Genomic DNA, 22,985 nt, shown 5'->3' with positions numbered 1-22,985 from the left:
CAAAGAGTGAAACAAGAAAAAGATGCTGGATCTCAGATTCATTGAGTTTATTGAAAAAGCTGATAGTAACGAAAAGTACAAACCTAATGAAATGGATGGCATAAAAAGACGAACACATCAAATATAATATCAAAAACACAATATAAGAAATAGGACTTGGGAGTGTATCTCCAGGTGAATAGCTTTAGGAGCTGTCAAAAATATTGACATTTATTACACACATTTTCCAAAAAAAGCTTTGCAAACAATAGAGAAACAATCTAAAACTTGTATTGAAGAGACAATTATCCTTCTTCAGATGATGTCCCATATTAAGTAATGTCATGAAAAATTCACAAGAGTCAGAAAATGACATTGCAGTTCTCAACATACCTCCTCTGCCTACATGCACAGGCCCTCAAGCTTATACAGATCGAAAACTAATTTATGATGATACAGCGGGAAAGATGATCATCATTATGACGTCAATATAAGGTTGGTATAAATAACATCATGTAGTGTAGTAATGCATTACATTAGGTAAATATTACTATAATAGAGACACAATCTACATCTTATTTTGATTAACCAATCACATATCATCATGTAGTTTAAATGCTGTAATGATGAATGGGCATTGTTGCCAGTTAGCAAAGCCAGATTGAAGTATATACAACACATGCACAGGGTAAGATTTGCCCCTCTACGCTTTTCATGATTCCCTGCAGTTGCTGTATAATTATTATGTAGGAAAAGTTTAGATCCAGAAGTTAATAAGATTCAGGCTTTTGTGCCCTTTCATTGTTCCCTGTGTCATTACACGCTCCCTGTTCTGTCCTCTTTAATATCTCCATAGGTACTCTGTCACCTTTACCAGGATTGAAAAACGGAAAGACTTCCCCTTGGAACGTAGCAGTGACAGATCCAATGACAGATTCATCTTCCACATTATAAAAGGAAAGCTCTCCGCCGTCATAATTCAGATACACACCGACTGTTCTCGGTCTTGAGCGAACAGGCAGTAAAACCTTTGGTTCTGTGTTTAGCTGAAAGCTGCCTGCTCTCTCAGGGGAAGACGACAGGAACCAGAAACCATTTGATGTGCTAGAAGGAGCATCACCCTGCAGAGGGAAGTCAGTTGCCTTTGTTACCCCCACCCACCAGGACTGTTTGACCTTTAAATTAGGACTCTCCAAAGAAACCTCCCAGTAGTGTTGACCTGAAGTGAAGCCAGGGGTTCCCCTTATCGCTGTGAGACAGGTAACTGCTGTTACATCACAATGGTTACTGTCTCTGAAGATACCATCTTTGATTGTGACGTATGGATTTCCTTTATCCTCCAGTTCAATATTTACTGAAAAATGTAAACATAGATTGGATTTGAATCAGACAGAGTCATAATAGGCTGATGTATAATGTTTATGGTCAGTGTGATGCTCTGAAAAGTTTAGATTACCGTAATGCTTTTTAGCTTCTTCAAGAGCTGTCGGCTCAACTGTAACTTAGAACAGATACAGACACAGTGAACATGGACTCAACACAACACTCCAGCAAGTAAAGACAACAGTCTGCTCCTATTTCAATTCAATACATGTCATGACAACACTGACAGAGTGGGTTACTTCTTACCTTCTGGTAAAAGCTTCATATTCTCTGGAAACACAAAACACAAATATTAACCGATGAGCTCAGATTTTTTGAGAGGAGAAACTACTTGAAGGATTTATACCAATCTTGTGGACGGATACGGTGTGGGTCAGGGAAGAGAGCATTACATTTTGGTGTGGATCTGGAGAAAGTGGCTGATCTGTAATTTATTTTCTTTAACATTGTGAACTTGGGTGTTTTTTTGTGTGACATTTTCACTGATTTCCAACTGAATAATTCCTGGATCTTGATGAATAAAATCAGCAATATTGAGGGGACTGACCTGTATGAGTGTTAGAAACTTGGGTTGATTGAATTTAAGGGGACCGAACGTGGTGGAATGTGCTCTCCTGAGTTAATAGTGAAAAGTGCGCCATGCGATGTGTGAGGTATTTCTTACCCGCAGCTTGGCTGCCGTCTAATTTGTCTTTCTTCGGTAAAACTAGAGATGAAAAATAAGCAAAATTATTTGCAAAGATTTTCAGCATTCAAGTTAATTTAATAAATTTGGCTTTAGAAAATTGTTATGTGAGGAAAACTCTGACGCTATATTCTGACATTTTATAGAATAAAAAGAAGCATTAATGGGAATGTTGCAAAGCACCTGATAAAGCACAGAATAAGTTAATACTCAAATGAACATCCCTTTAACACTATGATTAGTGACTTTGATTGTGCTGATAAATTCACATAATTCATTCAATTCCCCTTTTTATTGAGTGAAATGTGATTTAAAGAAATTGACAACATGTACCTCTCTTTTTGATGTAGGGCCATCCAAGTACAGCTAAAGCGGCCAAGAAGAGTAGAATGAAGATCACCAATACAGCCACCAATCCAGGCGCTGATTGAACCACTAAATAAAAAACAAGACATATTAATATTATTCTTCTATAAATGTTCTATTTAAATTAAGAGACAGACAATTTTCCCTACCCTGTTTGGCAGGTGGAGGAGGGATGTCCAGCTGCAATATTGCCTCCTTCATGTCCACGTCAGAGAGACCCACTGAGCAGGAAACCTCCGAGGACCTTGGGACCAGCACCCAGCTGTGGACTGACACAAGACCAGAAGAGACATTGCTGTACTCCAAACTCTTTGGGGTCAGATTTTGCTTCTGGTCGGCCCACTGCAGCTTCGGCCTCGGATACCAGCCTTCAGATCCACAGCTCAATTTAACCAGGTTTTCTTCTGCCCACACCATTGACAGGAGCGGAGTGGTTCCTGTTTCTAGAAGCGGGACGAGGATGAAGAAGATTTGATGTAAAGGTGGAGACATTTTTTAGAATTGTGTTATTTTTTCCCCTGTCACTCACCTGTCACCTTGAGACTGACACTTCCACGGTCATAACCCTGATCACTGCTCACGTAACAAATGTATTCTCCCTCGTCCTCAATCCCAACATTTAGCAGCTTCAGGCTCACGTCTCCTGCTGCCAGCCCACCGGACGCTGCATCCTTCAGGCCAAACGATACTCGACCCTCGTACGAAGCATCCTTTGTCGCGGTCATCTTTTCATTCTGATACAGTATGATCGGGATATCGAAGCGGTCATTGCGATACCAGCGTATCTCCAGAGCCTCGGCACTCTGTGGTGGATTGAGCCAGCATGGTAGTGTGGTTTCTCTACCAAGCTGCTCTAAGACAGGCGACCTGACCAAAACCACGAGGCTCTTTGAAGCTGCAACAGAATAAATGTTATTAGTCAAGGTAATGTTTTTTCTTCTGTATTTTGGAGATAATGTAATAGTTATAACTTGTAACTAAACTGTACTACAGCATGTTTGTTTCCCAATTTATTCAGTTATCTTGAAACTACCCGATTCCTTAAAAGTAATTCAGTGCCTTCCGGAATTTACTAATTTATACTCTCTTTCTCGGCTTGTGGTTGATGATAAATCATGTTAAGTAAAGATCCTTTCAGCTCCTCTCACCAAATAAGGTTTAATGTGATTTAGTGGAAATATCAAAGTTATTGCCACAATACTAAGTGATCACATACATAAAAAGGTCAGACTGGAGAGTGAGTACATTGTAAAATAGTGGAAAGGTGTAAATCAAACGGTTTACCAGGGGCAGCGGTTGACAAAGACGAGCAAAGAAGCAGCAAAAGGTGCACGTGGGTCATCATGTGTAAACCTGACAAATGAAAGGAGTATTAATTCAGTGAGGAGGTGACACATGTGATATATGATCCTTCACGCTTTAGTATCTGGTTTAAAACAGCACAGCTTGAATATGAACAGAATAAAGCTTAATGTGGGTCTATCAGAGCAAAATGAAACGTAGGCCTACCCATTGTAGTGGTGTGATCCAAAATGGAAATATCCTTCAAGCAAGTCCAGGTATCGACTTTAAAGACAGAAATCAGGATCTAGTTCAGATTTAGAAATAAATCCAAGGTCACTAAATCGAGCTAATGTCCACATGGACCTGGAAAAGTGAGAACTCACGTCGTCGAACAAAAGGGTTTGGTCTCGTTCTGCAGCTTTACTTTCACTTTTGATAGATGCAGTTCGTAAATATGACCACCAGGAGGCACCAGTTGCAGAGACACTGATGGGAGCAGTAGACTTACAAGCAGCAGTACAACTATCTTTACTTTTTGAAATGTATGACGTTTTGCTGTGTTTTTCTCAAACTGGACTGTTGAGTGAGTTTTACACAGAGGACACAACGAAAAGAAACCAGATCTCTGCAGCTCTTTGCAGCTCATCCAGAATGCAGCAGCTCGACTGGTTTTGAACCAACCTAAATTCACTCACACTACTCCTCTCCTCCGCTCCCTTCACTGGTTACCAGTGGCTGCTCGCATCCGGTTCAAAACACTAGTACTTGCTTACCATGCTGTGAACGGATCCGGTCCAGTCTACATCCAGGACATGGTCAAACGTTACCCCCCACCCCGTTCACTCCGCTCTGCTTCGGCCAATCAGCTCGTTGCTCCCTCACTGCGAGCTAAACACTCATCAAAAACACGACTGTTTTCCGTCCTGGCTCCTCTTCCGACTTTACCTTGAATAAATAAAAAAAAAAAAAAAAAAAAAAAAAAAGAACACTAACAACTTTTTGAAACTAACACTTTAGTAGCACTTAAATGGCACTTACTTATAGCACTTTGTAGTTTTGCTTTATTTGAAGAAATTGTATTTTCTTGATTCTTGTCGTCCTTGGTATGTACCCTCGGGTTTGAATGCACTTATTGTAAGTCGCTTTGGATAAAAGCGTCAGCTAAATGAAATGTAATGTAATGTAATCTCAGATTCATTGAGTTTACTGAAAAAACCTGATGTAACAGAAAGTACAAACTTCATCCAATGATCTAAAATTCAGTCAATGAAAAGACAAACGGCATAAAAATATGAACACATTAAATGTAACATTAAAAATAGAATATAATTATACATTAATTCAGTCAGAATAATACTACTTCATATCTTATTCATACTTTTCATAGATTCATTACTGTATAACACGTAGAGCCCACAACACGAAGACTTTGTTAAATTAAATCAAACAAATTCCTCATTTATCTCTTGCAAACACTATAAAAACACCCAACTTCACAACATTAAAGAAAGTGAAAATAAATTCCTGAGCCTCCCGTTTCTCCAGATCCACACCAAAATGTAATGCACTCTTCCCTGACCCATACTGCATCCGTCCACAAGTTTTGTGAAAATCCTTCAAGTAGTTTCTCCTCTCTAAAAATCTGAGCTCATTGGTTTATATTTGTGTTTTGTGTTTCCAGAGAATATGAAGCTTTTACAGGAAGGTAAGAATTAACTCACTCTGTCATTGTTGTCATGACATGTATTGAATTGAAATAGGAGCAGACTGTTGTCTTTACTTGCTGGAGCTTTGTGTTGAGTCCATGTTCACTGTGTCTGTATCTGTTCTAAGTTACAGTTGAGAAGGCAGCTCTTGAAGAGGCTAAAAAGCATCAAGGTAATCTAAACTTTTCAGAGCATCACACTGACCATAAACCTTATATATCAGCTTATTATGACTCTGTCTGATTCAAATCTAATCTATGTTTAAATTTTTCAGTAAATATTGAACTTGAGGATAAAGGAAATCCATACGTCACAATCAAAGATGGTATCTTCAGAGACAAGAACCATCGTGATGTAACAGCAGTTACCTGTCTCACAGCGATAAGGGGAACCCCTGGCTATACTTCAGGTCAACACTACTGGGAGGTTTCTTTGGAGAGTCCTAATTTAGAGGTTAAACAGTCCAGGTGGGTGGGGGTAACAAAGGCAACTGACTTCCCTCTGCAGGGTGATGCTCCTTCTAGCACATCAAATGGTTTCTGGTTCCTGTCGTCTTCCCCTGAGAGAGCAGACAGCTTTCAGCTAAACACAGAACCAAAGGTTTTACTGCCTGTTCGCTCAAGACCGAGAACAGTCGGTGTGTATCTGAATTATGACGGCGGAGAGCTTTCCTTTTATGATGTGGAAGATGAATCTGTCATTGGATCTGTCACTGCTACGTTCCAAGGGGAAGTCTTTACGTTTTTCAATCCTGGTAAAGGTGATGTATCACCTATGAAGATATTAAAGAGGACAGAAAAGGGTGCGTGTGATGACATGGAACAATGAAAGGGCACAAGAGCCTGAATCTTAATAACTTCTGAATCTAAAATTGTCTATTATAATAATTTTACAGCAAATGCAGGGAATCATAATAAAGCATCGAGGGGCAAATCATACCCTGTGCATGTGTTGTATATACTTCAATCTGGCTCTGCTAACTGGTAACGATGCCATTTCATCATCACAGCATTAAAACTACAGGATGATGTGTGATTGGTTAATCTGAACAAGATGTAGATCGTGTCTCTGTAATCTAATTAATTACAAAATGTAATGCATTTCTACACTATATGATGTTATTTATAACAACTTTATAGTGATGCCATAATGATCATCATCATTCCCACTACATGATCATGAATTATTTTTCAATCAGATATAGGTTTTGGTACATGATCCTGAAAAGGATATATAAGCTGCATGTATATGACTGGATTGTTTCTCTATTGTTTGCAAAGCTTTCTTGGAAAATGTGTGTAATAAATGTCAATATTTTTGTTGACCTTTGACCCATCAGCTCCTAAAGCTAATCATCTAAAGATAGACTCCCAAGTAATATTTACTCTTCTTCTTAACTCATATAACATGAATAAACTACAGGCCTGTATTTTAACATTCTGCCCTGGAACTTGATTAGAATAATGAAACGTGTCGAGAAAAGATAAATTCAGGCTTCATGGATACAAGCAACCTCCAAAGGGGGCGGAGTCATTCCAGCATCGTACGCAAAAGTTTGCAAAAATGTAACCTTCAGATAAAGTTCTTGATGTTTACCTGTTTCTTCTTCAGTGGTTGTTGTAGTTCTGTCAAATTGAGACTGACACTTCCACGGTCATAACCCTGACCACTGCTCACATAACAAGTGTAATCTCCCTCGTCCTCAATCCCAACATTTAGCAGCTTCAGGCTCACGTCTCCTGCTGCCAGCCCACCGGACGCTGCGTCCTTCAGGCCAAACGAGGCTCGACCCTCGTACGAATCATCCTGGACCTCGTACATCTTTTTATTGTAATACAGTAGGACTTGGGTTTGAAGCGATCATTTCGGAACCACTGTACCTCCAGAGCCTTGGCACTCTGTGGTGGATTGAGCCAGCATGGTAGTGTGGTTTCTCTACCAAGTTGCTCTAAGACAGGCGACCTGACCGAAACCACGAGGCTCTTTGAAACTGCAACAGAATAAATTGTATTAGTCAAGATAATTACCAAGTCATCTTGAAAGTGCCTTCAGGAAGTTTACAATTTGTTTGTCTTTTTCTATTCTAGTGGTTGATGATAAATCATGTTTTGTAAAGATCCATTCAGCTCCTCTCAGCAAATAAGGTTAAGTGTGATTTAGTGGAAATATAAAATTGAATATAATTGCCTGAATATTGCCACAATAATAAGTGATCACATTCCTAAAAAGGTCAGAATGGAGAGTAATTACATTGTAAAATAGTGGAAAACTGTAAATTAAAAGGTTTACCAGGGGCAGCGGTTGACAAAGACGAGCAAAGAAGGAAAAAAAGTTGCACGTGGGTCATCACGTCTAAACCTGACAAATGAAAGGAGTATTAATTCAGTGAGGAGACACACATGATATTTGATCCTTCACGCTGTATTATCTGGTTTATATCATTACAGCTTTGATTTGAACAGAATAAAGGTGAATGTGGGTTTATCAGAATAAAATGAAATGTAGGCCTACCCATTGTAGTGGTGGGATCCCAGATGGAAATATCTTTCAAGCAAGTATTGTCTTTAAAGACAGAAATCAGGACTAAGTTCAGATTTAGAAACACATCCAAGGTCACTTTACCGAGCTATCTCTACGTGGACCTGGAAAAGTGAAAATCACCTCCTTGGACAAAGGGGTTTGGTCTGCAGGCTTACTCTCGAGCTGCTTTCACTTTTGAGCTGCTAACGTTACTCAGGTTACATATTTACACACTATAGATTTGATTGAAAAAAATTTGATTGAAAAAAAAAAAACAATTGGAACTTTTAAGAATTGTAGCACCTTTATGGAGACCAAACAACCAAAACATTTCTCACCTTGCGCTTCTTCTTCTTTGCGTCTCGCTTCGTGCTGGATCATAACTTTTCTGAACCTTGAACCTGATCTCAACAAACTAACAAATGACTCAGTAAACATTAATCAGAGGCTGCAGGCTTACATTTCTATTTTTACGATGCCTCACGGTAAACATTTTACTGAATTTTTCTACCACGAAAATACAAAAGACAAAAGTATCCTGCTACAAAATATGAATTGTTTTTCATCAAATCTATCAAATCCAAAATATTATATTTTAGATACATGTATCTGCCCATCCCTGAATAAAGGCAGGATTTAGAATTGAAATCAATGTTACCCATTGTATTTGAATACTAATTGATATATATTTAAAGCAAATGGAAGCACAGTGTTTAAATATATATATATGCCTTTGCTCTTTGCTATTGTATTTCCCAATTTAAGTATTTTGTTGAACGAAGTAACACTTACTCTGGTTCATTTGTTCAAACTCTCACAAAATACATTCGACAATGACAAAAAGCACAGAAATGGGAAAGTGTTTGCAGCATCTGTAATTAATTAATTAATGTTATTAATAATTAATGTTGTAATTAATTAATAATTAATGTTGTAATTAATTAATAATTAATGTTGTAATTAATTAATAATTAATTAATTAATTAAAAGCATCTTATTCTTTTTAGAATCTAAAGCTTGAACTGGAGATCTAGGAGTAATAAGAGCCTTTGTAATAAGTGTGTTTGTGATCACATGTAAAGTGCTCAGTGCTTTAATGGAGCACACGGGATCCTGATTGTGTTACAGAAGGAGGGATTGTGGACACTGCCCTGAAATGTCAATGTGGTTTCAGACACGTGAGTTCTCTGCATCAAGGGGGACGGAACACACCCGGATCTGACCGGAAGTTGTCTGATTTTGTGTTCAAGAGAAAAGCAAGCAGTCGGTAATGGTTAGGACAAATTCAGTCGATGCGTTATTTGACAGCACAATGTTTATATAGTTACATATACACGCAAGTGGTCGTTCTTCAAGAAAAAAGCCCTTCAGATTTCACCTTGGCGAAATAGGGATTTGTGTTTATTTTGAAAAGACTGACCGGAAGTTGCTATTGTAAGTACGTTAGCTTTGACGCTACTGAATGTTGTTGTCTGGTACCACAGTCCAATCAGCCTCTTAGCCCGTGTGTGGACGTCGGGTTGAGATGACCCCGAGCATTGTGTGTGGAGTAAGTTAGCCTAGCGTTGTATTATTTAACAATACGAAATTATAGCTCGGGTTGCGAACGTTAGCAGCTGCCGTGACTAGTTAGCTCAGTTGTCCCGCAGCTCAATGGCGAAGTAGCAGCTCAGTTTCACATCTGCAAAGTGGGCGACGTCGTTGTTCTTCTGGGGCTTTTCAGGGGACATGTCGCGACTCATTGACTCCGACGAAGACACACCGCTGCTCCGGGACGATGCTAGCAGGTGAGCACGAGAGTTCAGCCAGAAACTAAAGACTTCCACTGAGTTACTGGATCAGTAAACTGGGAGTGATGCAACTGCACGGACATTAGTGAACCGTGCATTGTGTAAAGAGTCAGGTCAGACTGGTTCACTGTTGTGATTGTGTACCAGCCTGTCAGTAACCTCACGACTCCTCTCCTGTCCCCTTGTCCTGTCTTGTCTTGTTCTGTCCTATCCCCTTGTCTTGTCCTGTTCTGTCCTATCTCCTTGTCTTGTCCTCTCATACACCCTCGTCTTTACCTGTTGTATCCCCTTGTCTTGTCCTGTCCTTCCTCTTGTCCTTTCCTGTCCTATCCCATTGTCTTGTCTTGTCCTGTCCTGTCCCCGTGTCGTGTCTTGTCCGGTACCCTTTTTTGTCCTGTCCTTTCCCCTTGTCTTGTCCTATCCCCTTGTCGTGTCTTGTCATGTGCTGTCCTCATGTCTTTTCTGGTCTTGTCCTGTCCCCCTCATGTGCAGCGACGACTCCCAGGATGGAGACTACAAGAGTCGGTGGAGGTCCATCCGAGTCATGTACTTCACCATGTTCCTCAGCAGCGTCGGTGAGTAACAGCCACACAAGTTACACAAGCAACTTAAAGTCTCCAATTAACCTAATCACTAGATGTCCTTGGACTGTGGTGTGAAGCTGGAGCAGCTGAGGTAAATGAAGACAGGGGGAGAACATGCACCTTGAAAGATGAATAGGTTTTCTTTATGGTATTTCCCCCTCATAGACTCTGAATATGATCTGTGTGTTGGTCGGGCTTATGTTTGGTAGGAAGTTCGGGATTTTTGTCAGCATCCAAATCATCAATGTGTTGCTTGCACTTTCAGGTTTCACTATTGTCATCACATCACTTTGGCCCTATTTGCAGAAGGTATGTATGACCCTCAATTTTTTTTTAATTAAGGGGCAGTGCTTTTATTGCTCAAATGCAAATGCAGTGTAAACAGGAAGAGACTCACCTTTGGATTCAGCATGTGTCAATAATGGTACTTGTTCATATTTGCTTTGCACCGTTACAAAGTCATTCTCGTGCTTTTGCTTTTTCTTCCATCCGTTCTTCACATAGATGGATGGAAGCGCCACCGCCAGCTTCCTGGGATGGGTGGTGGCCGCCTACAGCCTCGGTCAGATGGTGGCCTCCCCCTTGTTTGGCCTGTGGTCGAATCACCGACCACGCCGGGAGCCTCTGGTGTGCTCCATTTTCATCAACCTGTTAGGCAACATCTACTACGCCTATGCAAACCTGCCCACGGCCAATAACAAGTTCCACATCCTCTTGGCCAGAGCTTTTGTCGGCTTTGGAGCAGGTGATGTGGGGGATTCTTATTTGCTCTCAAACATATGTGCATTACACCACATTTGCAAATTGGATGATATTGTCAGTGTCACACATCATGATAATGTAGATTTGGTCTTTTCACGGCAGGCAACGTTGCTGTGGTGAGGTCGTATGTGGCTGGGGCGACATCGCTCAAGGAGAGAACCAGCGCCATGGCGATGATGAGCGCCTGTCAGGCCCTGGGTTTCATCCTGGGACCTGGTAAAGATTCCTGCTTTTTAGATCATGCAAAGCTGCCCAGTGTACAAGCAGCGCTGTGTATGCTGTGAAAAAGACAACAAGGACAGAAGTTGTGGATTTTATTTTGAAAATGTGCGTGTCTGCGTTTTTCAGCACTTCAGGCGTGCCTGTCGTTCATCGGCGAGCTCGGTTTCACAGTGAAGTTCATAGACCTGCAGCTCAACATGTACACCGCCCCTGCTATACTGGCTGCAGCTTTTGGCCTCATCAACATCCTGCTGGTCCTGTTGGTGCTGAGGTGAGGATTTCCCCCCTAAATACACAATATGTACTGCTGTGCTCATGTAGTTTTAGGAATTTGACTACACAAGACAAAGATAACCGTACTATGTCTTTCAAAACCCATTCATTTCATTCAGCTACTTGCATCTTGCTTCTCAATGTCTGGAATCATGTTTTCATTTCATCATCAATAGTAATTAGGGGCTGTGTTGATTTTCACTAACAGAGAGCATCGTGTTGATGAACATGGAAGACACATTCGAGCCATAAACTACAATTCGGAAGGTATGTGATGTCCTGCTCTATCTTTTAGGTATACATGTTTAAATTGAACACAAATGGTCTGTGAATTTGTTTTAGAATTATGGGACTATTATTTGCCAGTGTTTCCTGGTTGAAGCTTTTATTTCCCCACCCCTTTATTCTCCTATAGATGGAGATGACATTAGCGAAGAAACAGAGGGAACCATCGATCAGGTAGCGGTCCTGACCTCAAACGTCCTCTTCTTCATGGTCATGTTCATCTTTGCCATCTTTGAGACGTACGTATTTCATTGCAGAATAAAGAAGCAGTTGAATCAGAATTTAACATTAGTGTCTAATGCGTGCAAATATACACTCACCTGCACAGATTTAAATGGATGTGTTTATGATTTTGCAGAATCACCACCCCCTTTTCCATGGACATGTTCTCCTGGACAAGGAAGGAAGCTGTTGTATACAATGGCATCATCATGTGCTGCATTGGATTTGAATCCATCCTTGTGTTTCTGGTTGTAAAAGTGGCTTCTCAAAGGTACAGTTACTCATGAACGTATTGAATAGAACTACACCTGAACTTGTCATAGTTTGGCTTAACACCAGGAATATTTTTTTTAACCCTAACCCTTGTCTGCCAGGGTTGGGGATCGTCCTGTGTTTCTCGTAGGACTGGCCATTATATTCTGTGGATTCTTTACCCTGCTCCCATGGGGGAACCATTACCCAAAGATCCAGTGGGCGGGTATGGATTGTTTTAATGCCACCCAATGTTTCAGTTTTCTGTATTGAAGTGAGAAACTACCTATTGATATTTTGGATTTTCTCTTTCAAACCCAGACCTCAAAAACACCTCGCTGGTCAGTCAGATATCTGAGGCCACGTTAGCCTCCAACAGCTCTTTAGAGCCAACAGGCTGCCCGTATCAACAGACCTGGTGCCAGTATACTCCAGCAATACACATCGCCCAGTACATCTCGGCGGACGTCTTGATTGGCATGGGATACGCAGCCTGCAACGTCATGTCCTACACGGTGTATTCCAAAATCCTCGGACCCAAACCTCAGGTGAGAAGATTATAGTGTAATGGATATGGTGCTTTATCTGTAAAACCTGATAAAATGGTTGAATGCTTCTTTTGAGAATCATTAATGTGGATTTGACTTCCTGCAGGGTGTGTACATGGGGTGGTTGACGGCCTCTGGCAGTGGTGCGCGGACATTGGGTCCCATTTTTGTCTCCCAGGTCTATACGATCCTGGGACCTCGCTGGGCCTTCAGCCTCATCTGCGCGATGGTGACAGGGGCCATCGTCCTCCTGAGCGCCGTTTACCACAGACTCATCGCATTCTCTGCACGCCACAGACGGACGGTAGAGTAATTCTCAATGGAGAGAGACTGATGGCAGTTTTCTACTTTTATTCTCAAAGACTTGAGCCCAAGACCCTGGCTATGATGACGGCCTTTCCGTTGCTCTTGCTCACTTTACAATGTGGTTATTGATTTGAGAGTTAATGACTCAGGGATGACCTTGACCACAGTCGATGTGAAATACCATGATCTTAATGCCGCTACTTTAATACTAATACATTTGATATTTAATTTTTACTGACAGGAAATGTCTTCACGTTGCACAGTCTCTGATTCACTGGATATGGCATTCCTTATACTATATTAACGACACTTAAAAGATTTTATTTTAAATCATTTTGAATGTGTGTGTGTGGAGGGGGTGGGCTGTAAATGAGATATTTCCGAATAATATATCCACATTTGAGTGTGCAGGGGATATAATGGGATTATGTTTTCTATTACTGTTAATGGCTTAACTTGTGGTTGTTTAAAACTACAGGTGGTCGGTTACCTGAACTAATTCCGAAATTGTGAATGCATGTATGATAATGATTATCTGAGTGATGCATTGAAGATTTAATATGATCGCACACCCACGTTCTCTGTGTCACTTTCAACTTGATCTGGGTTTTTAAAACAATTGTGAGAAAAAGCTTTTTCATAGCTTACATACAGAAGAGAATAAACGTAATATACATACGACTTAACAAGTCCTTGTGGGAAACAGCTGTTTAATGATTTCGCAGCAGAAGAGCTGGACAGAGAAGTTAAAAATGAATTTAAGCTGTTTACATCAAATTCATGTGACATCAAAGATATAAGATGTGAAAGCTCCACATATTATATAAAGAACCTTTATATAAATGAAAACAGCAGCTTTTTCTCTGAATAAATAATCGTGCAAAAGTTATAATACTGGTGCAACTACAAATGTCTTGATTTGTTACTGTTTTGTCATAGTAATGTGGAAACAGCTGTAAAATATGGAAATATATATAAATAGTTAGAAATAAACCAAAATTGACTGTACAATGTTGTACAATGTTGTTCAATTATGAGCTATTGACATATTGTATAATATCAACAAATATATTTTATTTTATAATATGTGAAAATGAAATGCACTATAATGAACTAATAGCAATAAATATATCTTATAATATAGGAATACAAATGAGGCATAGAAACATATCCCAAACTGTGGCTTTATAATATGGAAAAGTAAACATGGTCACTGTCCTTTTCTTTAAGATTAAAATAAATGCATTAACACCAAATAAAGGTAAATAAACCGTAAAAATAAAGGCAACATTGATACATTCTCAGCACCAATGTTACAACACAGAAAGAGTTGCAGTCAATATTATGTAATGTAATATAAATATTATAATGCAGGGAGGAAACCAACCAAAACCTCTGTCCAGCAGAGGGCAGCAACGGCCGCGTCACCGCAGCGAGCTTTCGTCAGAAACGATCGGACTTCCGCTAGTTCACGCGGATGCTTCCCGTGGAGCGCGAGCCACATGAGTTGAAAGTTAGCAGCTAACTTTTTAAAAACCTACAAGTCGCGCACATAAATGCGTTATAAGCTGGATCTGAAGCGCATATGAAGCTGCGGGGGCCACCATGGAGATGTACAGAGACGAGTCGGGTGAGGAAACGCGTTAGCACAGATTCGTCGGGCGGTGAAGCTAATGAGCTGGTCACTGTTTGGGAAAAAGGAAGGAAAACAAACGACTCACAGCAAAAATAAACACTAGTTTGATTTAACACTGACACGTCAAACATGTCTTCCTCTTTTTCCAGAGTTCATGGACATGGACATGATCGTAAGTACAGCGCTTTCAGTCTCTCTGCGGTTTGTAACTTCTGCTAAAACAATGGTGGGTGTGGGACGATGACACAGAAGTAAGAGGAGAACGTGTTTCTAACATGGTGACGAACTCATCAGACTCTGACCTCTCCTGCTCACGTCTGTTGTTGACACTCGGTCACTTCCGGTTTTGGTTCCGTGAACACAGATGTGCGCTAGTTATTGCGCAGCTGCTGCTCCTCGGGCAAGTCAACGAGACAGACGCTAAAACAAGATGCAGGTTATTTGCTGTAAAAAAAAAACAACTACAAACTATACAGTGAGTTGATAATTTTACATTTCTGTCAAATAGCTGCTGTTGCTGTGACACAGAAGTGACACAACCTGTTGTTGTGATACATAAGTGACACAACAACAGGTCGAGGTGTATTTGCAGTGTTGCTCTGTCTATTTCCTGGAAATGAAACTATACAGCATTCTGCTGACTTCCTACTTCTGTTGCATCGCTTCGTACGACCCATATTTTGTATACTTGCTTCAAGGAGTGTTGTGTTTCTGTTTACCTTTTGTTTGACTTGTGTACTTGTTATATTGCTGATTTTGTGTGTTGAAGTTATCGCGGGAAACCTCGTTTCCTGAACCACTAAAGCCGGTTTGTCTGGCCTAGTTGTCACGTTGCATCCTGTGAATTTTTTTATTTCTCTTATATTTACTCTTCTTGCATTGCTGTCTAAGCACTTGTTATTATTATTAATATTTGTATTACCTTGGCTGAAGTAACAATGGTCCCACGGGGGGGGGGGGGGGAGTAATGCTTTAACAAAACCACATCAGGAAGCTCAAAAAGGGGTTTAACTTGTGTTCCCCTCAAAAGATTGGTCATGCTGTGACTGGCTCACTTTTACTTTGCTTTTGAAAGACGGTCTCAACAAATGAGATGCAGTCTGTCGTGGAAGTGGCTCCACCCCTGATGATCTCAGAGCAGATCAGGGCAAAGGGAAGTGAAACTTAACTCGAGTCAGTACTTGCTTCAGATTTCCTTGAAAACACACAAGCCTTGTTTAGCTTGGACTATAATTAGGGGGTGGCTCTTAGGTTGAGGTTGGGAAAATGAAAGTTTAAAGTCTGAAAAGATGATGGTCAGCAATTAGCATGAATGCACTTTGACATGTCTTTATCCTCTGTCTATAGCAAAAGGTTGTGGGTATGTTCGACAGAAATCCTCGCTTTCAAAGGTTTGTCAGCTTTGGCCTGCAGGGTAAGAACTACAAACACACACACAACACAGTCTTGCATTATTATGTTGACACAAATATCATGAAATACAAAGGGTGAATGTATAAAACAAAATTATGAAACATACTTTTCTTCGCAGGTCTGGATTACAGGGATGAGGATGATGACGATGTGGATGAGGTTGATTTTGGAGTTAGGAGATGGCTACCTCCACCGAGTTATTGGACTGGTGACCATACTCACCTATCCACTCAAATTGTTCAGGTCAGAGAGAGCGTAAGTACATTTTTGTTATATCTGTCCTTCCAAGGTGGATGCTTGAAAGATGTGAAGTGTTTCCGTAGAGTCCCAATGGTTAATGTTTGTTTGGTAGGAGGCTGAACGAAATGCCAGATTATTAGAGGAAACGAGAAAAGGAAAAGAAAAGGCTGAGAAGAAGAAGCTTAAGAAACAGGTAAATTCTGTCTCCGGTAAAAACGTAATTGTAACAAGTTTATGTTAGAACGTGTCGATAAAGCTTTTGTGCATTCTTGTCAAACAGAATCAGAAGAGGAAAAAACAGCTTGAGAGGGAAAAACGGAACCCCGTAAAAGCAGAGGAGGTAAAATCCTACATTTAACACCATTTTTTAAAACAGATCCTCGAAAACAAACTCGTCAAGTATGTTTGGTTTAACAGGTTTCTGTTTTCTGGATTTGCAGGGAAAAAGGGATGCACAGCAATCTAAAGCAGAGGACAATAAACCCGTTGAAGGGAAACCCAAAGACGATACCGATTCCAGTGTAAAAAAGTCGCCTTCAGTTCAGGATGCAGAGACCAGTGATGGCGAATCCAGTGAAGATAGTGAAACTGAGGAGGACCCCATTGAAAGTGAGGTACCAAGCGCTCTTGTTACTACTGCAATTCATACACATGTTATTAAACAGAATGAGGTTTTCCCCATTTGCCCTTTTGTAATTTTCTTCTACATATTTGATGTGAGGAATCTTTTTGTGTGATTGTGCTAAGATGATGGGTTTCTGTGTTGCATGCCTTACATTTGAACATGACGCAGAGGAAGTTAATGTATTTATACTTAAGCATGTGACATATGAGCAGAATATAGAGCGTGTTCTTCCGCCCGTCCCCTCAATCCCCTCAAATTCAGTCAAACGGCACCAAATGCCACACTCGCAGATATCAGTCTTTTACAGGTACCTGATTGTTTGGATATGTAACAGGCTTAACAACTTGGGTTAGTTGTGTTTCTTTTCCTAATGTTTTATTTCTTGTTTTAATCTTTTAAGGAACTGGATATGACCAGCTCTTTTGTGACTAAAGCCGCTCTCATAGCCAAGCGTAAAATGGAGCAGAGGCCGAAGCCTGAGAGGAAAGAGAAGAAGTCCCCGGTTAAAGAAAGTAAAACAGTCCCGGACCGAACTAAAGAAGAGCCAGAGGTTGAAAATAAGGTGATTGAACTTTCAAACAAAACAAAGACATTTATTTACAACTGATAACTCTTCCAGCAACAACTACAGAACTGAATAGTTACTTGATTGTTTTGTCCTTTTATTTATTACATGGGATAAAGCTGCTCATCTCACTTTTCTCTTCCAGCCTGGTCAGGATTCTGCTGCCTCTACCGTTGAAGATCATATAAAAATAAGTACTGAGCTCGCAGGTAGGTTTTGTCCAAAGTGTACACAGGCTCTTTGCAATTTGTTGATGTTTTATATTTGAATATTCTTTGTTTATTTTGTCTCTACAGTTATTGGAAATAGATATGCAAGTTCTGGAGACTTTAATACGGCTGTGAAATTCTTCACTGACGCGATAAAATACAACCCTACAGAGTTTAAGTAAGAACTTGTGCTCTACTTCATTCAGAGTAAATTTGCACATGATGCTCTCACCACCACTGTTTTGTCTTTCTAATTAATCTTTTTGTTTCTGTCACAGGTTGTTTGGCAATCGTTCCTTCTGTTTTGAAAAGATGCAAGAATACGAGAAGGCGCTGACGGACGCCGAGCTGTGTGTTAATTTGTGTCCAGGCTGGGTTAAAGGCCTGTTTAGAAAGGGCAGAGCTCTGGCTGGTCTAAAGGTAAAGATCTCAATGAAATGTATGTTGAAAATTGTGGCCTCTGGTCACCAATCACCTGTTAAATGAGTCCACTGGTTGGTGGAGGCATACAACTGCAGGGACTCTAATTCTAATCTAAATATTGATCCAAAACATTTTATAGTACACCAGTGTTGACTTTACACTGCTTTATTGGTTTGTTCTTTTACACTCCATTAACATGACCCACACTTCAGTGTTTGTGGCTGTGAATAAGTTACCTCTTTCCCTTGGTTTTGTTTACCCTCATCGTTTCAGGTTGGAATGACTTTGAGATCACTCTGACCTCTTTGCAGCTCTCCCGAATTAATTTGTAGTGTCACTGAGCTGCCCCGGCTCCCATTACTTACTCAGACTTGTTTTGCCTCGCTGTTGCTATGAACATGAATAACTGGGCTGATTAGTGGTCACGGTGAATGAGTCTCAACTTTTTGATTCAGTCCCAAAGTAGAAAGTGAGGAGAGCTCATCTTCTTTTTTCTCTTTCTTCTTCCCGCAGAGATATAGGGAGGCTGCTCAGGCCTTCGGTGAAGTTCTCAAACTGGACGGTTCATATGCAGAAGCCGCTCAGGAACTTATGCGAGTGAAGATAACACAACTAATGGTGTGTTACAATGCTTGTAAAATCTCTTCCAATGGGGCTGTATGGGCTACATCCACACTTTTCAGTTTCAAACTCTTCACTGATGCATCGGTGTGAATGCAAAGCTTCGATTTCAGGAGCAGAAATCCCTCCTCCTCCTTTTCAATATTGCTGTTTCTCATTTTTTGTTTCTGCAACAAAATTACCAATTTAAGAATAGACAATCTGCTTCCTGTTTACACTTGGCATGTCAAAAATCAACTATTACCAATATTTTGTACTTTGAGACACTCAAATCTGGAGAATTTTAATTGTGTGTTCTTTTGCAGGAGTGCGGATTCACTCGGGAGCAGAGCTCAAATGCTTTAATTATTCATGGAACAGTTGAGGAAGCATTAGCTGTTCTGTCTAACTTAAACCATCGTCCAGGTGAGTGGGTCTCCCCCGATGAACCCACATTTTGTTAGTTACTTACAGTGTCGGTGTGTGTTTGTACAATAAACCAAATTGTAAACATTGATCTTGTGTTTAGGAGCTTTTCCAAGTGCCACTTTACCGGCGGCTCAAGTCATGAACATCACCGGAGTGTCTCCAGTCCTTTCAGCCAGCACACACCCTGCAGTCGCTGCTTATCCTCCTCAGTCCCACAACGCACTGAATAACAAACCCATAGGCCCAGTTCAGAATATGTCAAACATCCAGAGTCAATACAAACCCGGTCCTCACCAGGCCACGAAGCTCAGCCATGAAAACAGTGGACCACCAACGTGAGTATATATCCACGTGTCAATGAATCGCCTATCAATGATTGTAACAATTAGAGATACTGTATCAGCAAGTGTTATCTAAGGTTAATTGGAAGATTCTTGATTCAATTCTCATGAGGATCTTAATTTAACACTATTCAGAAGATAAATGATTGTTGGTCTTTCTTTGCCTCTAATGAGACAGTATATTCTCATGGAGCAGAAAATCATTTAACGTGTTTATGAACTCCAAACTGTTATAAATGATGGCTTTATGTATATAACGACTTCTCACAACATAAGAGGATCAATATTGGGATCTCGGCATAGGTCGGTCACTTTCATTTTATTTTTATTGTGTTGTTATGTTTTCTTTCAACAGGGAGCTGTTTCCAGTTTGGGTTGGAAACTTGATTTATCCAGTACCCGACTCTGTGATAACCAACCTGTTTAACAAGTACGTTTTTTTTTAGCTTTCGTATTTCTGCAATTTAATCAAGTGTTTAATTGTTGTGTCCACACACACACACACTGCAGTTGCATAGTATTACAGCTGTCCTGTTGTCTCCTGCAGAGCTGGATTTGTCTATAGTGTGAAGGTTCTGGCTCAAAGACGCTGTGCCTTCGTAAACTTTACCAAACGGGAGCATTGTGATGAGGCGATCCGACGCTTTCATGTAAGTACTTCCGGAAAAACATATTTTCCGACCCAAGAAGAAAAAACTAATTATTGACTCCTTCCCGATGCATTCATACATCCATAAGAAATAAAACCCCAAGCTCCATCTAACCTACAGGAATAAATTATCCTGTAGATAAAGTGTAGATAATATTTGTTTGTGTCTTCAGGGCTATGAACTGGATGGGATGAAGATCGCTGTGAGATACCCAGACAGGATTCCTCCATTCATGGGCATTTCAAGATCTGCCCTCAAATCTGATGGCTTTCAGAATGAAAATTCAAGGTGAGTGCTTCATATAACTTTAATTTTGAAAAAAATAATTCATCTGATTTCACTGTCTTTCGAAGTGCGAGGGGAAAGGATTGATATTGCTCACACCTTCTGCGGACCAGGACCAGGAGCAGGCCGCTGTTAGCCAGGTGTAATGACTGGAAGTGGTGGGAGACGGTTAGTCACTGCTCTCAGATGTTAGTCCTCCCGTCATGGAGGTTTGTTAAAAGGATTACAAAAAACATATAGAACCAATTAGATCAATTACGTTAACATTTATTTATTTCACCTCATCTTCAATTATGAGGAAGTGTAAGTCATTCTGGGACTTTCTCCATATTCCTTCCAATTCCCCTTGTTGATATCTGCAGTCTCCCGGTGATAATTTAAGAATACCTGCTGTTGTTGTTTTCATTCTGACCTAAAACCTCATAATTCTTTGCAGGCTAAATGTTTATGGAAGCCCACGACCTGTTTACCCTCACAGGCCCATCCCTGACCACAAAGACGACGAAAAGAACTGACGGGACACGAGAGTTATAGCATCTCTGAATATAATCAGAATCACTCGTACAGAGTTTAAAGGCTTTTACTGCCTTTTGAAGAAGTATTTGTTTTTAGTTAACCACAGAAACCAACACTTATTAGTTGCGATTTTAAAGAAGGAATTTATTTGTTCATGACTACTTATCTAAATCCGTGATTATCTATTATATATATTTTTGGAAAAGATGTAATACGATATCTGACAAGATGCTGATTTGCAAAGAAAAAAAAGTTTAAATGTCAGGGAAGGAGGTATATCTGATTTACCAATTTACATATAGAGTTTTATTTTCTAAACTGGGATTATCATATTTCCTACAGATTCCTGTGTTCAAAATGTATTGCACACTGTTGGAGTGCTAAAAACACAGTGTGAAATGAATGTCTTAAGTTCTTTATTTCAAAAGTATGTTTTTTAAAATCATTTATATACACACTGATCCAGAAAAAAAAAACAAAGGTATTGGTGTCGGGAGCTTATTTACAGCCAGTATCTGAATGAACTGTATTTACTTATTATTCTTTCTTTCAAAAAACCAAATAACAATTGTCGGTAACACACCAGGGACTATTTTGTTGCCGACTTGGTAAAAGTTTAATTTCTCAAAGATCATTCAGGAGATGACTTTAAGGTTCCAGTTCATTGTCATGAGGCGGCATGAGTTCTTTTATGCAGAAGCACTAATTCATTCATTTTAAGGCTTTGGTCTCAAGCCAAGAATTAAAGATTCTTCCATATTCAAAGAACTTGTCTCTTTATTTAAACACAGTGCGTAAACAAAGTATACACATTTTAGAGGATGTAATTGTTTGATGCGTATTTAACAATTGAATTTAAAACATGGCAGACTGATGAACTGTGAACTTCTGGAATTTTGCCACAAGATGGCAGCACAAGCAAAGCATTTGATCTGCAGAGAACCGGCTTGTGTTTGAAATAACTTAATGGTGATAATAACTTCATGATATCCTAGACAATCCTCCCACGTGCTGAGGTGCACATCTGCAGCAGCTGGATCAAGAGAGTAAAGAGAAAACTGGTTTTCACTACAATTTCACGCAGCTTTTTCAGCTTCATGTGAAACTGGAGCGATGATCTGCTGCTCTGATGGGTTTGTGTAGAGGACATTTCCATGAATCCTCAATTTGGACAAAGTTCACCTATGACAGTTTACCCTCATCTTTCAATTTGCTCGTCATTGCTTGACAGTACAGTACATGGAAGCATGTGTTGCATAGGAAGATGAGTATGCTGCATTCAAGACACTTCAGCCTTGAACGTGTTGAGAACAGAAAGGTCAGATCACATCCCATTGAGCGTGAGAAGGGTCTGTGGATGGAGAGGGATTTCATCAAAGTTCCACATGAACCCACCATCTCATCACCAGTGTTGTGCATGAACGAACGCAAAAGAACACGTTCATTGAACTCGAGAACGAGAACGATGAACTGAACGCAACTCAATGACAAATAATGAATTTGAATGGTGACGACAGGAAACTTCTCTCTTTATGTGTAACTGTATTAAAGTCCAGCCAACATGACACACTTAGTGTTCGCAACTCCAACACTCCTACCCAAGAACTTTTGGACTGTAAACAGATGCACACAGATCCAGACCAATTTGTAAGCTATAAAAAACTATACAATTATATAATGAATATCAAAAGAGTCCTGTACTGATAGCATATCATGTCATGTCAACACAAATTAACATTAATGATGTCCACAATCGGTGTGATTCTTACCTCTATATTGTTCTTTCTTCTCCTCCTCTACTTTGCGCTGCTTTCTGAATTGTGCACATGATAATTTTGTCTTTTTTTGATTCATCTTTGACTCTAACCGCAGTCTATCACCACAGC

General features: G+C 40.1%; 4 protein-coding genes and 1 long non-coding RNA gene across 8 annotated transcripts; 3 read left to right on the top strand and 2 right to left on the bottom strand.

Moving 5' to 3' along the window:
* Window positions 1–32: 32 nt before the first annotated feature.
* Window positions 33–5,038, bottom strand: LOC133949881 (butyrophilin subfamily 2 member A2-like). 3 transcript variants are annotated; one of them, XM_062383933.1, is made up of 11 exons: window positions 4,471–5,038; window positions 4,081–4,183; window positions 3,923–4,001; window positions 3,698–3,766; window positions 2,943–3,308; window positions 2,563–2,856; window positions 2,381–2,482; window positions 2,027–2,068; window positions 1,609–1,632; window positions 1,436–1,480; window positions 33–1,333 (listed from the first exon to the last, which is right to left on the bottom strand). In XM_062383933.1, the coding sequence occupies exons 3-11, from the start codon at window positions 3,924–3,926 to the stop codon at window positions 750–752; spliced, it is 1,530 nt and encodes a 509-aa protein (XP_062239917.1). In that variant the 5' UTR covers window positions 3,927–4,001; window positions 4,081–4,183; window positions 4,471–5,038; the 3' UTR covers window positions 33–749. The 3 variants fall into 3 exon arrangements, with proteins under 3 accessions (XP_062239917.1, XP_062239916.1, XP_062239918.1); XM_062383932.1 differs by having other exon boundaries at window positions 3,923–3,979; XM_062383934.1 differs by having other exon boundaries at window positions 1,436–1,474; window positions 3,923–5,038.
* Window positions 5,039–5,097: 59 nt separating this feature from the next.
* On the top strand, window positions 5,098–7,004 carry LOC133949883 (erythroid membrane-associated protein-like). The gene is made up of 3 exons (XM_062383935.1): window positions 5,098–5,402; window positions 5,537–5,575; window positions 5,678–7,004. Exons 1-3 carry the CDS (start codon window positions 5,384–5,386, stop codon window positions 6,229–6,231), a joined length of 612 nt encoding a protein of 203 aa, XP_062239919.1. The 5' UTR covers window positions 5,098–5,383; the 3' UTR covers window positions 6,232–7,004.
* LOC133949884 (uncharacterized) lies at window positions 6,040–7,985 on the bottom strand. Its single transcript, XR_009920200.1, has 4 exons — window positions 7,915–7,985; window positions 7,693–7,761; window positions 7,000–7,393; window positions 6,040–6,175 (listed from the first exon to the last, which is right to left on the bottom strand). It is a non-coding gene; the product is annotated as an uncharacterized LOC133949884 (long non-coding RNA).
* A 1,394-nt stretch (window positions 7,986–9,379) lies between these two features.
* Window positions 9,380–14,059, top strand: mfsd8 (major facilitator superfamily domain containing 8). Its single transcript, XM_062384190.1, has 12 exons — window positions 9,380–9,710; window positions 10,206–10,288; window positions 10,563–10,606; window positions 10,802–11,042; window positions 11,162–11,275; window positions 11,408–11,552; window positions 11,763–11,821; window positions 11,970–12,078; window positions 12,198–12,332; window positions 12,436–12,539; window positions 12,635–12,861; window positions 12,968–14,059. The coding sequence occupies exons 1-12, from the start codon at window positions 9,652–9,654 to the stop codon at window positions 13,172–13,174; spliced, it is 1,527 nt and encodes a 508-aa protein (XP_062240174.1). The 5' UTR covers window positions 9,380–9,651; the 3' UTR covers window positions 13,175–14,059.
* A 560-nt stretch (window positions 14,060–14,619) lies between these two features.
* On the top strand, window positions 14,620–21,867 carry LOC133949928 (tetratricopeptide repeat protein 31-like). Of its 2 annotated transcripts, XM_062384015.1 has the most exons (18): window positions 14,620–14,797; window positions 14,953–14,975; window positions 16,151–16,217; window positions 16,335–16,471; window positions 16,569–16,649; window positions 16,737–16,796; window positions 16,897–17,070; window positions 17,482–17,643; window positions 17,792–17,855; window positions 17,943–18,033; window positions 18,134–18,275; window positions 18,792–18,896; window positions 19,205–19,304; window positions 19,408–19,642; window positions 20,004–20,078; window positions 20,196–20,298; window positions 20,471–20,586; window positions 21,020–21,867. In XM_062384015.1, the coding sequence occupies exons 1-18, from the start codon at window positions 14,773–14,775 to the stop codon at window positions 21,096–21,098; spliced, it is 1,839 nt and encodes a 612-aa protein (XP_062239999.1). In that variant the 5' UTR covers window positions 14,620–14,772; the 3' UTR covers window positions 21,099–21,867. The 2 variants fall into 2 exon arrangements, with proteins under 2 accessions (XP_062239999.1, XP_062240000.1); XM_062384016.1 differs by lacking the exons at window positions 14,620–14,797; window positions 14,953–14,975 and adding an exon at window positions 15,026–15,278.
* The last annotated feature ends 1,118 nt before the right edge of the window (window positions 21,868–22,985 follow it).

Source organism: Platichthys flesus, chromosome 24, assembly GCF_949316205.1.
Source record: "Platichthys flesus chromosome 24, fPlaFle2.1, whole genome shotgun sequence".
NCBI lineage: Eukaryota > Metazoa > Chordata > Actinopteri > Pleuronectiformes > Pleuronectidae > Platichthys > Platichthys flesus.
This window is presented reverse-complemented; position numbering and strand designations above follow the sequence as displayed.

Excerpts from the sequence above, each read along its gene's own strand:
- LOC133949881 (XM_062383933.1), bottom strand. Across the intron at positions 2,483-2,562 it reads TCCTCCACCTGCCAAACAGG|TGGTTCAATCAGCGCCTGGA; the intron begins GTAGGGAAAATT and ends TTTTTTATTTAG. Across the intron at positions 1,633-2,026 it reads AGACGGCAGCCAAGCTGCGG|AGAATATGAAGCTTTTACCA; the intron begins GTAAGAAATACC and ends TTGTGTTTCCAG.
- LOC133949883 (XM_062383935.1), top strand. Across the intron at positions 5,576-5,677 it reads AGAGGCTAAAAAGCATCAAG|TAAATATTGAACTTGAGGAT; the intron begins GTAATCTAAACT and ends TAAATTTTTCAG.
- mfsd8 (XM_062384190.1), top strand. The coding sequence starts at position 9,652 with ATGTCGCGACTCATTGACTCCGACGAAGACACACCGCTGCTCCGGGAC. Across the intron at positions 12,540-12,634 it reads CCCAAAGATCCAGTGGGCGG|ACCTCAAAAACACCTCGCTG; the intron begins GTATGGATTGTT and ends TTTCAAACCCAG. Across the intron at positions 12,862-12,967 it reads TCCTCGGACCCAAACCTCAG|GGTGTGTACATGGGGTGGTT; the intron begins GTGAGAAGATTA and ends GACTTCCTGCAG.
- LOC133949928 (XM_062384015.1), top strand. The coding sequence starts at position 14,773 with ATGGAGATGTACAGAGACGAGTCGG. Across the intron at positions 14,976-16,150 it reads TCATGGACATGGACATGATC|CAAAAGGTTGTGGGTATGTT; the intron begins GTAAGTACAGCG and ends CTCTGTCTATAG. Across the intron at positions 17,071-17,481 it reads AGGACCCCATTGAAAGTGAG|GAACTGGATATGACCAGCTC; the intron begins GTACCAAGCGCT and ends TAATCTTTTAAG.